We start from the raw sequence: 17,726 nt of genomic DNA on the forward strand, positions 1-17,726 counted from the left end.
TGGGCTTGGGGGCTAGACAGAGGCGGCCTAAGATCCTGGCTCTGCCGGTCCTACCTCTGAATTCGATTTTCAGCCTTGGTTTCCCCATCTGTAAAATGGGGACTGTAATGTGGCGGGGTCCCCTCCCTAAGGAAGGACAAAAAACCTCAAGGTAACCTGGCTAATGTGCGTACATGACAACATCCCTCACGACCTTGTGACACGAGACCCCTTAATCTGACCGCATGTTTGTGTGTTCCCACGTATGGGAGACACAGAGGTGAAACATATATAAAAAAAACTACTCCACGTGGCGTTCGAGGCTCGGTTCTTCGGGTACGAACCCAACTGAGCGGTGCCGGCGGGAATAAAGCTGCTTCCTGGAAAGAAAAGCCTGGGCGTCACGACTCTCTGTGCGAGAATCCTGCTCCAGTAACAACACCTACTGCGCGGTGTCACTGCGAAATAAGGCAGGCGAGCCAACAGTCACAGCGCGATAACTGGGTGTTACTCTCTTCCTCTGGCTCTGCTGCAACACCCCCCGCCCTCGCCTCCTCGGTACCTGTTCCCTGAGGGTCTGCTGCCAAGACTCTGGGAACAAGACCCCAGTTTGAAGTCCATACCTCGCTTGAAATCCAGCAGGAACCAGCGGTAGCAGAAGTAGAAGTGAGTGTAGTCCCCGTTCTGATGCATCAACTCAAAGAGCTCGGAGTCCAGAATCTGCCAGCGGGAGAAAAGGTTGGCATCAGCCTCCCAGCAAGAGGCTGGACCAGAGGGGACAGAACGAGGGCACATCCTCATACCGGACCCCACTACAGCCCCTACAACCAGGTGGAGCTAAAAAACGGGCAGAAGATTTGAAGTGAAAATCAACCCAGCTCAAGTCAACCCCAGTGACTTCTCTGAAGACCTGCAAGTAAAGATCCACAAAGCACATGACAGATGCTCAGTGGGATGAGTCAGGAAAATGCGAATCTAAACCGTAATGAGACACCACTGCACACGCGCTAGGATGGCAAGAACCAAAATGATGGACAACCAAGTGTCAGTGAGGAAGGAGAGAAGCTGGGACTCCGGCACGTGGCCGGTGGGAACGTAACACGGGGCAGCTGTCACCTCACTCCTGAGTGTATCACCAAGAGAAATGAAAACATCTGTCCACATAAAAACCTGTAAGCGAATCTTCCCAGCAGCACAATCCACGAGAGCCAAAAAGTGGAAACCACCCAAATGTCCATGAATGAACGATGGGATGAACAAAATGGAATGAACTGGCTTGTGCTGCATTACACGAAGTGTGGCTCTGAAGCTGATTCGGGGTCCATCAGGCTGAGCTGGAATAAGTTATACTGTTGAACAGGACTGGGTCAAACCTGGATCAGCGACCTCATGTTGGCAAAGTGCGTGTCCATGGCGCCCCCATGGGGAAAGTTCTGGTTCATCCTCTTCATGAGCTCCGTGAAGCAGCTGAAGGCCAGGGCCTCTGGGGAAAGAGCACAGCAGAAACGGCCAATGCTGCCACTGCCCAAGGAACCCCAAGCTCCCAAGGTGATCCCAAGGTCGAAGGCTCCAAGCTGGTTCTTGAAACCCACAGCCGAAGGACAAACACAGAGACGATGGAGTGTTAGCGTATTGCACTTCAGGGGATGTTCTGCAATCTAAATACATACTTCCCTCCTTGGAGGGTTGAAATAGCCTTTCTTTTAGGAAATAATGGTGATACCAGATGCTCTTTTTCTAAAAGATCCCTAGTTGCCAATTGGTACCATCTGCGATCTCTTTCCTTCAACTCTGTATGTCAGCATCCTATTCCTTCTTCTAGAACTTTATGAAGGGAATAATCAAGTATGTATTTCTTATCTGTAGCGTCTTCCACTCAGTATATATACTTATAAAATTTTTTTTAATGTTTATTTATTTTTAACAGAGAGCGAGAGAGAGAGAGAGAGAGAGAGAGCGCATGAGCAGAGGAGGGGCAGAGAGAGAGGGAGACACAGAATCCGAAGCAGGCTCCAGGCTCTGAGCTGTCAGCACAGAGCCCGACGCGGGGCTCGAACTCACGGACCGCGAGATCACGACCTGAGCCGAAGTCAGACGCTCAACTGACTGAGCCACCCAGGCGCCCCAGTATATATACTTTTAGATGCTTTAGTGTATTAGTTCATGCATGTGTATTGCTGACTGGTATTCCATTGTATGACTAGAGCACAATTTATCTATTCTTTTCTTGTTGGACATTTACATTATTTAGTTTGGTGGTTTTATGGATTTTAAGCTCAATGAACATTTAATGTATAAAATAAAAAAAATAATTAAAGATCCCTAATTTTCTCTAATAAAAAGTTGATGATGTTTTCTTGGTCCCCAAACTTTTTTTTTTCTTTTTCAAAATTCTACCAGTTCATGAAATTCTCAAGTCTGGGAATCACTGGATTAAAACAGCAATTGTCAATACTGGAAAGGCACTGACAGGCATTATGCAGAGAAAGAGTCCAATAACTCTGGGAAATGCTAGAGAGTGACTACATATATTGAAAAGTAAAGGCTCTGAGAAGTCCTGCAATAAAGAAACCTGTTTCATATTGTTTATGAGCCAGTGTTTAGAAAACTTTACTTGAAAATGATACCTTTTTTTTTCTCTTAATACCTGGTAACTCTGGAGAAAGTTACACTAGACTGGAAGGTTTCCCAAGGCACAGTAAGACCTCATTCATTTTTAAAAACACTCTATTTTTCACGGGTGCCTGGGTGGCTCAATTGGTTAGGCATCCGAATTCGGCTCAGGTCATGATCTCATGGTTCATGGGTTTGAGCCCTGTGTCGGGCTCTATGCTGACAGCTCAGAGCCTGGAGCCTGCTTTGGATTCTGTGTGTCCCTCTCTCTCTTCCCCTCCCCTGCTCGTGCTCTCTCTCTTAAAAATAAATAAACATTAAAAAAATTTTTTTAAATAAAAAGACTTGATTTTTTTAGAACAGTTTTAGACTTCTAGAAAAGCTGAGAAAGGAGTAGGGACAATTTTTGTATACTACATTTGTTACAATTAACAACCCACTGATGATACATTATTAACTAAACTCCATAATTTTGTTTATTTTCTGTTCCAAGAAGCCAACCAGGATAACACATTCCACACAGGTGTTATCTCTCCTGGGGCTCCTTTCGGGTATAGAAGTTTCTCAGGCTTTCCTTGTTTGTGATGACCTTGGCAGTTGTGAGAGTGGTTGTCACATATTCTAAGGGATGCTTCTCTACTGGAATTTGTTGGATGTTGTTCTCACGATGATACTGGCTTTTGGGGTTATTGAGCGAAAGACCACGTGGGTAACGTGCCATTTTAAACACATCATGTCAAGGGCACCTGCCATCCACATGATTTATGACTGTTAATGCTGATTTCGGTCACCTGGCTGATGCAGTGTTAGGTTTCTCCACCACAGTTTCCCTCCTGCCCGCACCCCCTTCTATGCTGAACATTTTGGAAGAAGTCACTGTGCACAACCCATGTCTAAGGACTAGGGAGTTATGCTGCCCATTTAACAGTCTTATTGAGATGTACATCGCATAACATCCACCATTTCAAATGTACAGCTCAGGTTTTTAGCATGTTCACAGAATTGTGCAACCATCATCTCTAAGGTGGGAACGCTTCCATCACCCCCAAAAGACACCTGCACACATCAGCAGTCATGGCCCATCCTCCCCCCCCCCCCCCCCCCGCCCGCTCCCTGGCCCTGTCAACCATTAGTCTATTTTGTCTCTACAGATTTGCCTCTTCTGGACATTTCCAATAAATGGAATCATATGCTATGTGGCCTTTTGTGTCTGGCTTTTTTCACTTAGCAGAGCCTCTTTGAGGTTTCGCACTATAGCAAGTGTCAAATCGTTCTTTTTTTTTGCCAAATCGTTCTTTTTTTTTTTATCATTGCAGGGCTATACCACATTTTGGTTATGCATGCATCTACTGATGAACACTTGGGTTGTTTCCACTTTGGGGCGATTGTGAATAACGCTGCTGTGCACATGCTCACACAGAGTGTTTGTGCGAACACTGCGTTTTCATTTCTCTTGGGGATATACTTAGGAACCAAACTGCTGGGTCCTCCAGTAACTCCACCTTCAACATTATGCAGAACTGCCAGTCTGCTTTCAAAATCTCAGAGACAATGTCTTCATATTGTCACTAACACTTGATATTTTCCATTGTTTTCATTCTAGCCATTTAGTGGGCGTGAAGTGGAATCTCATTGTGGTTCTAATCTGCATTTCCCTACCGAGTAAAGATGTTGAGCATCTTTTAATATGCTTACTGGCTACATGTATGTCTTTCATTCTGTTGAGAAATATCTAGTCAAACCTTTTGCTCATTTTTAATTGGGTTATTTATCTTTTCATTATTGAATTGTAAAAGCGCTTTACATATTTTTATTTATTTATTTATTTATTTATTTATTTATTTATTTATTTATATAGCATGAGTGGGGGAGGGGCAAAGGGAGAGGGAGGCTCCACACCCAGCTTGGAGCCCGACGTAGGGCTCCATTTCACGACCATGAGGGCATGACTTGAGCCAAAATCGAGACTCAGGCTTAACCGACTGAGCCACCCGGGTGCCCCCCTTTACATATTTTGGATATAAGTCCCCTGTATGATGTATGTGATTTGCAAGTATTTTCTTCCATTCTTTGGGCTCTCTTCATTTTCCTGACGGTACCCTTTGAAGCACAACAGTTTTAAATTCTGTTCAAGTCCCATTCCATTTTAATTTTGTCGCTTTATTCTTTTGGTGTCATATCTAAGAAACCATTGCTTAATACCCAAGGACACAAACCCAAGGTCACAAAGATGTACGCCTGTGTTTTCCTATAATTTTGTAGTTTTCATTCTTACATTTAGGTCTATGATCTATTTTTTAATGTTTATTTATTTTTATGAGAGAGAGAGGGACGGAGTGTGAGTTGGGGAAGGGCAGAGAGAGAGGGAGACACAGAATCCGAAGCAGGCTCCAGGCTCCGAGCTGTCAGCACAGAGCCCGACGAGGGGCTTGAACTCACGAGCCACGAGATCATGACCTGAGCCGAAGTCGGTGCTCAACCGACTGAGCCACCCAGGCACTCCAGAAATGCTTATTTCTGGACTGCCAATTCTATTCTACTGATCTGCATGTCTATCCCTGTGGGACTACCACACTCTCTTTATTACTGTAACTTTGTAATAGGTTTTGAAATTGGGAACTGTGTGTCCCCTAATATCTTCTCCTTTTTCAAAACTGGTTTTGCTACTCCTGGTCCCTTGCATTTTCAAATGAGTTTTAGGGTCAGCTTGCCCATTTGTGCAAAAACTGCAACTGGGATGCTGATAGGGATCACACCGAATCCAGATCAATTTGGAAAGCACTCTGCCATCTTAACAGTACTAAGTCTCCCGACTCACCAACATGAGGTGTCTTTCCATTTATTTAGATCCTCAATTTTTTTTTAAACAATGTTCTACAGTTTTGGCATACAGGCATACCTCATTTTATTGCACTTTCCAGATACTGCATTTTTTACAAATTGACGGTTTGTGGCAACCCTGCATTGAGAAAGTCCATCGGCGTCATTTTCCAAACAGTATTTGCTCACTTTGGGTCTCTGTTTCACATTTTGATAATTCTTGCAACGTTTCAAGCTTTTTCACTATTATATTTGTTATGATGATCTGTAACCAGTGATTATGACTTGCCGAAAGCTCAGATGACGGCTACCATTTTTTAGCAATAAAGGATTTTTAAATTAAGGCATGAACATTATTTGTCTAGGCATAATGCTATTGCATACTTAACGGACTACAGGGTAGTGTACTCATGACTTGTACATGCACTCAGAAACCAAAAACTTCATTTGACTCGCTTTATCGCAATATTCGCTGTATTACAGCAGTCTGGAATTGAACCTGCAAAGCTTCCACTTCTTCTGTTCAATTTATTCGTAAGGGTCTTCCTTTAGATAGTATTACAAATGTAAATGCCTTCCTAATTTTGTTTTTGCATTGTTCAATGCAAATGTATGGACGTACAAATGACTTTTGTATACATATCTTGTATCTTGCAACCTTGCTGAACTTGTTTATTAGCTCTAAGATTATTTTTTATACCTTAGGATTTTCGGTATATAAAAATCAGATCTTCTGCAAGTAGAGATAGTTTTACTTCCTTTCCAGTATGACTACCTTTTATTTCTTTTGCTTCCCTAATTGTCCTGTCTAGAACCTTTTGTGGCAAAAGTGGACATCTGTGTCTTATCTGTGATCTTGGGGGAAAGCATTCAGTTTCTCACCATTGAGTATGAACAAGCTGTAGGATTTCCTTGGGTGCCTTTTATCGTGCTCAGGAAATTTCCTTTGATTCCTAGTTTGTGGAGAGTTTTTAACATGAAAGGGTGTCGAATTTGGTCAAATGCCATTTCTTTGTCAACTAAGATGATTGTGTCATTTTCGTCCTTTATTCTATTAGTTTGGTGAATTATACTGATTGATTTTCATTCATTGAACCAGTCTTGTTTTCCTGGGATAAATCCCATTTGGTTATGGTATATAGTCTTTTCTAGATCTTGCTGGATTCAGTTTGCTAGTGTTTTGCTGAGGGTTTTTGTCTTTATATTCATCAAGGACATCACTCAGTAGTTTTCTTTTCTTGTGATATCTTTGTCTGATATTAGTATCAAGGTACCAGTGGGTCTTCATATAAGGACTGGCCTTATAGAATGAGTTGGGAAGTATTCCCTCCTATTGTTTTTTTGGAAGAGCTTGTGGAGAACTGGTATTAATTCTTCTTTAGGTGTTTGGTAGAATTCACCAGTGAAGACATCTGGGTGTGGGTTTTTCTTTGCTCCCCTTCATGTCTGTGCAGTCAGTGGCTAGCAAAGGCCTGGCTGGGTGTCGGGCACCTGGTGATAAGTGTGGACTAACATGGAACAACAAGCCTTTCTATTTCCCTAGGACCTTGATGCATTCACCAGAGTCACAAAGTAAGGTTAAACCCCTCCTCTGCAGTGGGAGTCACAAAGTAAGGTTAAACCCCTGCTCTGCAGTAGGAAGGAAAGTGCACCCCTGGCCTTGGGGTGGCGGGGGGGGGGGGACATACTCACCGTCATCCAGGATGACCAGCAGTGGAGCCAGGAGGTCACACATGCCCTGGACATAGCCGATCTCAATGTGCTGCCAGATGTAGCTACAAGAGAGAGACGATGGGCCTGAGGATGGCACTTACGACCTCTGTCTCTCCAACCCCCCTGTCCTCTTCCTCCTTCCTGCCACAGCCCCCCATTCCTACCTGGACCGCTCACTCCCTCGGCTCCTGCCTCCACCCCTTCCCCAGTCCCACTCTCTTCAAACATCCTATTCTCAGCCACCAGGATGGCCTTCCTAAAGCCCAGCTCCAAGAGGCCACCACATCCTCACAGGCTGCCCACTGCGAGACAACGTGCAAACGCCTTCCCTGGGCGTGTAAGGCACTCACTGTCTTCGCCGCATCTTCACAGCCCCACCATCGCCTCCCAGTACTTCTTCCTTTCGGGCACACACTCACACCCCGGTGCCTGGCCCTAGCACTTCTGTGCCTGGAGTTCCCATCTGCCCTTGAATAACAGTAACTACTGTTTACTGGGCATGTACTGTATGCTCAGCCACTAAACATATACTGCGCCACGAAATTCTCAAAATAATCACACGCAGAAGGTCCTGGCATATCCCATTTCACAGATGAGGAGACTGAGGTGCAGAGAGCTAAGCGACATGCGTAGTGTCATACACCCAAGAATACATGGCAAGGGCAGGATCTGAGCCCAGGTGGCCTTACCACAGGGTACGTGTATGCCGGGTGGTTTGTTCAGTCTCTCCTAATTTTGCCAAGGGCCATCTTGCATGTCCCCGCCTGTGTGGGCTTCCACACTTTCTCCCAAGGCCATAACCCAGCAAAAGCCGGTCTATCCTTCCTTCTCCCCCAGCACCTTCTCATTTTAATGTAACATATATTAGAGTTAATTACATTTGTGTCTTGTGCTCACTTCGGCAGCACATACACTGAAACTATATTTGTGTCTCCTCAACTCAATCTTGAGAGGCAGTGATTGATTGCTTGGGAGACTGTAAGGCAGAATAGTTACGAGGTAGTACTTATTAATAAAAATGAGTTAGAGCAGGGGTTGGCAAACCTTTCCTGGGAGGTCCAGATGATAATTAGCTTCGTCTTTGCAGGCCTAGGTTCTGTCTCAACTACTCAACTCTGCAGAAGCAATCATAGATACTATGCAAACAAACAGGCATGGCTGAGTTCTAAGAAAACTGTATTTGCAAAAACAGGTGGTGGGGCTGGATTTGGCTTGTGGGCTGTGCTAGCAGGTCTTTTTTTTTTTTCATGTTTATTTATTTTTGAGAGAGAGAGAGAGAGAAGAGCGAGCGAGAGCCAGAGAGCCAGAGGGGAGGGGCAGAGAGAGAGGGGAACAGAGGATCTGAAGCAGGCTCTGTGCTGACAGCACAGAGCCTGACATGGGGCTCAAACCCACAAAATGTGAGATCATGACCTGAGCCAAAGTTGGACACTTAACCGACTGAGCCCCCCAGGTGCCCCCGTACTAGTAGTTTCTGAACCCCTGAGTTAGAGTAGTATGGAAAGACATCCAGGATGCATTTTTTTTTTCATTTTACTTGAGAGAGAGAGAGAGAGAGAGAGAGAGAGAGAGAGAGAGAGAGAGAGAATCTTAAGCAGGCTCCATGCTTAGTGCAGAGCTTGATGTGGGGCTTGATCCCACAACCCTGGGATCATGACCTGAGCCGAAAGCACAGTCGGATGCTCAACCGACCGAGCCCCCCAGGATGCATTAAGTGTAAGAAGCAAGTGGTAGAAAAATATAATATTAATCCTACATAGGTAAAATTAAGAAGACATTAAAACACGTATGCACTCATGTTATATAATATACTACCTATGATGTTATTTTCCATCTATATGCGGCTTGGGAAGACATTCCCTAAATCCTTAGCAGTAGTTTCTTTTAGGCGAGGGGCACTGATAACTGGACAGGGAAAGCAGTCTCTCTTTATACCTTATGAACTTCTGGTTTCCTTGGTTGATCTAGGTATTTAATATGCCTGAGTTACTTTCATATTTTAAGAAATAACATATTTAGTATGTAATGAGAATAAGAAGCTCCAGATCTTGGCTGAAAGAAAAAGAAAAAAAAGCACGGATGTTTTTAGAGCCCGAGAGATGTGGGCAAGAGTTCCCGTCCAGCCACTGCCCAGCTGGGGGACTCCGAGCAGTATGGCACCCCTCGGCCTCCGTTTCCTCACCTGTTAAATGGGATAATATTTGCCCCATAGGCTTGTTGTGAGGACTAAGTGAAATGATGTTAGTAAAGGGCTCGGGGTGGTGCCTGCTATACAGTAAGTGCTTAAGGAATGCTCTCTATTATTATCATTACTGGGACGGTCACCTTATCGCCAGGTGGGCAAGGTGCCAACGGCAGAGGCTGCGGTGTGGCTGGGCTCTCTGTAGCCCCCGCCTCTGCCACCCCCTCCCGCTCCCCTGCAGCCCACCCCCCACCTCACCGCCCCTCCCTGCCCCCCAGCCACCTGCACATGACGTTCCGCAGCTTTTCCAGGTTGGCGGGCGTGAAGTACCAGTAGTTGCGGTCACAGCGCTGCACGTCCTTCTCGATGCGGTGCAGGTTGACGGTGTACAGGTCCAGGAGCTCCGGCTGCAGGCCCCCAGGAGGGGACGGAGAGAACAATTACACGCCAGCTCCTCACAGAGAGGTCGCGTTCCAGACAGTCTCCCTCCTCCTACCCCCCTCCTACTGCCACTGAAAAGAACATCCTCTCCCCGGACCAGGTGGGCGTTTGATTTCATTTTTGTGGTTTTCCGAGAAAGCCTCTTTTCACTTTGTACGATGACAGTCCCTTTTTCTTTCTTTCCCTTTTATGAAACAAAACAATTCTCTAAGCTGCAAAGGCGAATTCTCCTCACTGTGCACGACGGTTGGAACTAGCTGGAGATGCACCCACCGCCCCCGCGGGACACTGGACAGGAAGACGGAGAAAGCGGACAGGAGTCCAGTTCTGGCATATGCCGGGCTTGCTGCCTTGACCCCCATCTGAGGAAAAGGTTCAGTGATATGGCAAGAAAAATGAGGAACGATTAAAGGCCAAAAATTCACCACAAAGGCAAGAAATACCAAATCTGGCTTTTGCCTTGAGGAAAGCTTCCAGACTGGGAAACCTGAAGCTTGGATTTAATGGTTTGGGGATCCTTCTCCCTGAAGGTAAGGAATCTAATAAGAGATTTTCACGCATTAAGGCAGGATCCCCAAGAGCCACATCCCCAGTAAAGGAATGGTAGAAAAAGCTACTTACATCTAGGGCCTTAAAGACAACTAACTACCTGTCTTGAACATAGGTGTCAAATGAAGTATAAAATATATCTCCCTGGATAATTAACAGCCTCACACCAGGTTTATATCTTACACAGGTGGATAACCTAAGAGCAGAAGTAACTTCTAGATGAAGGTGGAGAAAAAAAAAAAAATCTAAGACGACAGCTATTCACCAGGAGCAGAAGACTGGGGAAGGTCTGAGGCTCTCAGAGAGCATTCTTGAGGCATACAAAATGAACAGAAAACCTTGAGGTTTCTGAATGTTCTAGAAGAGATTTAGAAAACTGGCAGAGTTTGGGGGGCTGGGGGGAGCGAATTAATGATTCGTATGTAGCAAACGCAGGACAAGAAAACAGAGATGAGGAAATGAAAACACATCCAGGGAAAACAAAATTTTCTGGCAGGAAAGAAAAAACAAATACAGTTTACTGCATGGTGTATATACATTGTTTCGTTATACTAGCGTGAACAACAGATAGTCATTGAACTAAAATTATTGTAACTGCAGCGGATGGATGGGGCTGGGAAGGGGTCCCTTGTGTTGGGGAGGCTGTGGGGGTGAAACGTTCATGTCTGGAACTAAAGAAAAAGAAAAAAGATCAGGAAGTAGCAATACAAGTATGTTATTTATACACACGGGCGTAAACACCAGGTAATTTGGGCAGAACGAGTAACTGCTATTGCCTCTGGGGAGGGCTACATGGGGGCAGATGGGGGGCACTTCTGGGTTTTGTATTCAGCCTGGTCTGTTTCACTCTTTACACTATGGGCATGTATATCTTACATAGAAATAACACGTTCTTCAAAGGAAAATGGATATACACAGTGCCTGGCTCAGAAAACCTCCCATTCAGTTGACATCCTTTGGCTTGGACTTTTTGGCAACAAAGTAAACTGGAGTACTTAAAAGATGTTGGACCTGAGTGTACCCCAAGATGCTCATCGTCGAGGCTGCTATTGATGGAAAGCTCACCGCACATCAGGCACAGAGGACTGGACTCCCTACTTCTGAGAACAGCTCAGGCAGGAAGGTACTCGACTGATAGAAGACTGAGACTCAGAAAGAAAAAGTGAGGTGCCTCAGCTGGGACTGAACCCGGGACTATTTGACTGCAAAGCCTGTGTTCTTTAAATACTATACCGTCTGCCCAGAAGGGCTTCTCCAGTGCAGCCTCTGTGATGGGGAAAATGTAACAGATCAGAGGTCATTCTGGGAAACTGAGGCTCGTGGGACACACCCACCGTCCCACGGCTGTTAGGTACGAAAATTAAGTGCAGGAGAATCCTGGAGACTTACAGAGTAAGTGACGCCACTGGAAGACACGGGGGACGCCTCGTTGTTGGCAGAAGTGGCCACGGCCAGAGAGGCCAGGGCGGGGAAGAGACTTTCCATCTCGGGCTCCTCTGAGAGGTTGTCCTCACTGTCCACACGGCTGTGCTTCCCCACCTCACTGTCTCCCCAGCCCTCCATCGCGGCCCCCTCCTTTCCGGGCAGGGCCACGTCCATGCTGCCAGTGAGGGACATGAACTCGTCCATGCTCTCGTTGGCGAGGAGGTCGCTCTCCAGGCTGTCCTGCACGGCCAGGTCCTCGCGGGGGGCCTCATCCCGGGAGGTGGTGGCCTCACTGCTCTGCCCGTCATCCGCGCTGCTGTCCCCAGGTCGAAGCACCAGAGGGGCATTCCGCTGGGCGTCCATGACACCGTCCTCCGTGCTCAGGCTGGGTTCCGAGGGCTCCGAGAGGCCCGAGGAGAAGTTGTGGGATGAGGGATGGCCAGAGTCCGGGGAACAGGTGCCATTCACCAGGTTCCCGTTGGGGATCTTGGGCTGTCTCTCCTCCAACCTGCCTTCTGCCTCCACCTGCTCCACTTCGTCCACAGACTCAAACACCTGAAGATGATGTGTGCACACACGGAGAGATTAGGATGCCCACTGCTTCCAGCACCAATCTAAACATCCATGAGCAGGGGGCCGGTTCAAATATGGGACATGCACGTGGAATACTATACAGTCGGGGAAAGGAGTGGGACGGACCAGGTGTAATGTATGCTCCCGCCGTGGGAAATATAAGAGTGACCTACTGCATGGAAATGCCTAGAATAACCCAGAAAGAAGAAAGCCCTGAAATTGAGGAGTATTAGGGAACCGAAGTAGCAGGAAGTGTACCTTTCATCACAAAAAATTTTTTGCATATAACTTTTTAAAGTAAGAAATGAATTTACAACATAGGAAACAGGCTATAAACAGCATATTATATCCATGTGGTTGATTATTACAGATCAATTTTCCAAAGTAGTTAGACGTAGATGAGACACTATGGAAAAGTCTCTGGGACAAGGGCAAGGATTTATTTGTGGTTCTTTATGTCCTCAGGCCATATCCCATCAAGGATAGATAGTAGAAGACCATGTTCCAAGGTCACATGAAACATTTCTTCTCTGTGTTTATGTCACCAATATGATCTGTTAATTTCATGTGTTTCTGGTTTAAAATTTTTTTTTCTTGGTTCAATTGTTTTAAATTATGTCAATACAAAATTTGCCTAACTCCAAAGTCGGAACTAGGAAACAAGGGATATTCAGGGAAATGTGGCTTCTTTCCCTGTGTCCTCCCCTGCCTCCTGTAGGTAATAATTCTGATTCATTTCTGGCTTTTTCATCCGTTGTTTTTGAAAACAGATATATTAACATCTCCTGTTTTAATGCCAAAGGTGTCACAGTGTGCATGTTTTTTGTGCTTTGCTTTTTATTTAATATTGAGTGGGATGAGTTAACATTTCATGGAATAAAATGGAAAGCTGTGCAACAACATGTATAATAGAATTTATGCAGGATTTTCCAAAATTTACCAAACAGTGCAATGTATTGTCTTCATACTGTGTACATACTTGTGTGCATGTAAAGGCAAACAGACGGTCTGGAAGGATACACAGCGAAATGATGACATTTCTAGGGAGGGCAAGTGGGGGTTAGGAAGGGTCAAAGCCAAATTTAGCTCTCTCTGCAATATTTTAATTTTTTACAGGAGGAAGAGATTCACATATTACCTGTGTAACTAAAAACTCCTTTTTTTTAATTTAAAAATTTTTATTTTTTTAATGTTTATTTATTTTTGAGAGAGAGAGAGAGAGCGAGGAGGGGAGGGACAGACAGAGGGAGACGCAGAATCTGAAGCAGGCTCCAGGCTCTGAGCTGTCAGCACAGAGCATGACGCGGGGCTCAAACTCACAGACCGCGAGATCGTGACCTGGGGCCGAAGTCGGACGATCAACCGACTGAGCCCCCAAAACTCCTTTTTTAATGCTAGCATAAAACAAGTGACCTGTAGATGATGGACATCCAATCCCTTTACTCCAAGTTGAAGGGGGGGGGATGGGGGAGGGGGGGCACCTCCCCGAGGGTCACCTGTGTGCTGCTGCTGGAGTCGCTCTGCAGGCGGATGTGCTGGCGGCCTGAACTGCAGCTCTGGGAGGACTGATAGAAAAAGGGGCCAAGAGAGACAGAGACAGAGAGATTGAAGGTGTGCGTGAGGCTGCATCCCAGCTCTGGGGCCCTACACTCAGCTCAGGCAGGGATTCTGTTAGTGTGGCCTCATCTCTGTTCCTGACTTGGGCAAGTCCCCTGTCAGGGCCTCAGCTTCCTATCTGTACCACAAGAATAGGGAGGGGGGCGCCCTCTGCTCCCTGGCATCTCCTCAGGGGCCACAGCAGCCACTGGACCCCCTCCCCCCTACTCTTGCAATCAGAAAAACCCACCTTTAACTGCCCTGTCCTCTAGACCTCTGGACAAATATTTAAGATCAACTCAGAGCTCGTGGTACTAATGGCCTGGTTTTTTTGTTTTTGTTTTTTTATTCCCCTCTCTGTATACATGCTTTTGCCCTATAGCTTCTAGTTCCCGCCTACTCGGATGCTAGGCTTGGCCACGGGCCCTGCTTCGGCCACCGGGATGTTAGTTAGCAACCTTACCAGGGCAGAGGTTTAACAAGTACTGTGTATTTCCACTCCGTCTCTTTATGATCTACGTTCACTATGTGAACGTGCCCAGGTCAGCCTGCTGGAAGATGGGACGTGTGGAGCAGAGCCCGGTCGCCTCAGACATGTGAGAGAGCCCAGCAAAGATGAACGAGCCTTTTAGCAGACCAGGCACTGACAACAGGCTCAAGAGTGAGCCCAGCCAGCCCCGCTCAGGGCAGAACTGCTCAGCTGAGCCAGACTCAGGAGTACACACGAAGGGCTTTAATGTTAGGAGTCACCGACTTCTGGTGGTTGCTTGCTACCCTAGGCAGTATTATTGTTGGCAATGGATGAGTGTACAAGCACTGGGGAAGAGAATTAATTTTCTTCTCGGCTTCTCCTTTGGGCTGCTAAACTGGAGGTTCTGAGAGGGCAGGTATGTCTGACCTGGTCGCTGGAGTGCTCCTGGCATTCCAGGACATTCCTGACCGTTGTTGGCACGTAGTAGGTACTCAGTGAGCACTGGCTGAAAAAATAGGAGCCTAGCACTGTGCTAGGCGCTTCGTATGCACTACCTCATTTGAGCTGCACACAAACCTCCCCTATCCAAATGGTCGCGCCCTTTTTATAGATGAAGAAACTGAGGCCCAGAAATAAGGGTGCTTGCTTGAGGCCCCAGAGCTAGGAAATGGTGAGGCTAGACTCAAATGCAGGTCTATCAAACTCCACAGTAACCTTCCACCCAAACGCTAGGGGTGAGACTCAGTCCAAAGCTCCAGATACCCAGCCTTCACCATTCCTACAACAGCTAAATGGAGCAGATCCTGGCCTCTATTGCCCCCCCTGTGCTCCCAGATGCGTCCCGCCTGTCACCTCATTGCTGATGGTGGAGTCCCGGTGCATCATCCGGTGCAGGTGGCTGTCCAGGCTGGCCCCTGATGAGCATTTAGCCAAGGCAGCCGCGTGGGATTCCCGCTCCCTCTGCCGCACGATGGCCTCACAGCCCAGCCATTCAGCCATGGTCTGTGCGTAGCACGCGTGAATCTGCTCGTCCACCTGCCAGGGCAGATGCAAGGTCACCCCTGGGGAGAGCCGGCCCAACCCAGAAGAGACTGCCAGCTCTGACCTGGGACCTTGAGCACTGGAGACACCCATTCATCATTCATGGACGTCCAACAGACATTGACCGAACACCTACTATGTGCAGGGCCCTGGCTAGGCCCTGGGGATACACAAACGTGCACAAAGCTACTTCTTTCAATGTTCTCTTCCTCTTCTCCCTCCCTCCCTCCTTCCTTCTTTCTTACCTTCCTCCCCTCCCTTCTTTCCTTCCCTCTTCCTCCCTCCCCCTTCCTTCCTTCCTGTCTTCCTCCCTCCCTCCCTCCCTCCCTTCTCTCCTTCCTTCCCTTCCTCCTGCCTGCCTACCTTCCTTCCTTCTTTCCTCTCTCTCTTCCTATACACATTCAAATACTTGCTGAGCTTCTCCTCTGCCAAGCAGTGTACTAAACCCTGGAGACAGCTGAAGTGAGAAGACTGTTTCTTTCTTATTATTCTTCCTTCCCTTCTTCTTCATTCATTCACTTATCCTTTCAATTTGGGAAGCACCTACTCTGTGCTGGGTACCAAGCCAGACAAGATGAGCAAGACGCTTCACGCCATCCATCTATCCACACACCCAACACATTTACTGAGTGCCTCCCATGTGCCCAACACAGGGCCAGGTGCAGAGGATACAAAGATGAAGAGAACTGACCTCTCCCTTGACTCCAGCAATGGCCTTAGAAAAGGGCTACAGGTTTCAAGCATTTTCCTTGTGGGATTTCAGCAGACAGAAGGGCAACTTGCGTTGTTTCTGTTACACAGCCCGGGTAACTGAGGTTCTGAAACCACCAGAACTCTGGGCACAAATGGGCGTGGACAAGCTGATCTGAGTAAGGGTGTGGAGAGGCAGGAAGGGGAAGAGAGAGGGCAGGGAGCCTGCCTGCTGGCTGGGGGGACAGGGAATCCTTAAGCTTTCCAGGGCTTCCGGAGAGAGGCTCGGGGTCCACCCTGCCCAAATTCCTGCCCTTCCTCCCACTGACCTACCTCCAAAAGACTCATCCAAGCATACCTTCCTATTTCCACTGCCTTCCTAGGCGAGGTTCCCATGACCCTGAACCAGGAGGACCCCAGTGGGCTCCTTCCAGGTGCCTGTTTGTCCCAGCCTGGCCCCTCCTTTGCATTTACCCCTCAGCAGACTCCTCTTTGTTTCCTCCCCGGCCCCACCTCTCACTGTTGCCCCCACCTCACTATCCTGTTCCAGCCACCACGTCCACCATGCACTTGCCACCCTTCTCCCCACAAACCCTCACAGACACACACACACACACACACACACACACTGCATCATACACATGTCTCCTCTACCTCTAGGGCTTTGCTCTTGCTGGCCCCTCTTCTGAGAGGCCCTTCCTCACCGCCCTTGCCTGGAAAGCAAGCAGGTAGCCTTCTGCATGGCATAGGTGGCCCTGGTATGCTCTTACAACCCTGGGGTTTGCCTACATCTGACTCTGCACAAACCCCCACTACACTGGCAAGGAACTCATCTAACGCACCTCTGGGTCCCCGGTCCCAAGCACAGGACCTGGCACCCCGGAACTCTGTTCCTGTTTGCCAGGAGCCCACGAGACAGGGGGTGAAGCATGGGAGGGCCTCGTGCTGGTCCTGAGATGATTTTAGACAGTTCACTGGCACAGGGTCTTATCATCTGGAATCACAGTGTGATTTCCATTTTCAGTTCCCCTTCTACTTTTCAGATTACGAGGAAGGCCAGTCTGGTGCTACCGTGCCTTGAACACCTCCAATAACACTTCATAATCCCCTCTTTTAACAAAGAGAGCAGGCCTCAGGCAGGCTACAGTATCTACATGGAACTGAGTTATATCATTTGGTCGTATTCTATTTATTTTTATAGCTTTCCTTCTGTTATGCCAAGTCATGTCAGTCTTCCATTAATGGCAGGGATATGAAATACCTTTTTAAGTAAGTTACATACATTTTGCAGTGAGTCAATTTACTGACAAATATTTAGTAAATAGGACAGGTGGGAAATGGATAAGGAATGTAAAATGCCACCAGGTATTGAAAACGGAGTATGAATAAAAGAAGTAGAATGTCGCAATACTTTTTATATTGATTACACAATGAAATGGTAACGTACTGGATATGTTGGGTTAAATAAAATATATCATTAAAATTAATTTCATCTTAAGGAAGTGATGTGGACCCACACACACACACACACCCACATCCACACACACCCACACCCACACCCACACACATGTATGCATGCACGCGAGCCAATGCAGAAGTGACTAAAATCCTAAAGAGGTCTGTGGTGTAGCT

General features: G+C 47.0%; 1 protein-coding gene across 1 annotated transcript in view; it reads right to left on the minus strand.

Moving 5' to 3' along the window:
* The window catches only part of SGSM1 (small G protein signaling modulator 1), a 64,570-nt gene that overhangs the window by 8,625 nt on the left and 38,219 nt on the right, over nucleotides 1-17,726 (minus strand). Inside the window, exons 15-21 of the mRNA XM_047088363.1 lie at nucleotides 15,216-15,398; nucleotides 13,792-13,860; nucleotides 11,687-12,277; nucleotides 9,590-9,714; nucleotides 7,105-7,187; nucleotides 1,353-1,462; nucleotides 603-699 (exon numbers count right to left, since the gene is read on the minus strand). Of these exons, the coding sequence (XP_046944319.1) occupies nucleotides 603-699; nucleotides 1,353-1,462; nucleotides 7,105-7,187; nucleotides 9,590-9,714; nucleotides 11,687-12,277; nucleotides 13,792-13,860; nucleotides 15,216-15,398 (1,258 nt within the window). The remainder of the gene's footprint in view (nucleotides 1-602; nucleotides 700-1,352; nucleotides 1,463-7,104; nucleotides 7,188-9,589; nucleotides 9,715-11,686; nucleotides 12,278-13,791; nucleotides 13,861-15,215; nucleotides 15,399-17,726) is intronic.

This window comes from Lynx rufus, unplaced genomic scaffold (assembly GCF_022079265.1).
Source record: "Lynx rufus isolate CCGP_SWC_20201006 ecotype Redwood Valley unplaced genomic scaffold, mLynRuf1.p SCAF_24, whole genome shotgun sequence".
Classification (NCBI taxonomy): domain Eukaryota; kingdom Metazoa; phylum Chordata; class Mammalia; order Carnivora; family Felidae; genus Lynx; species Lynx rufus.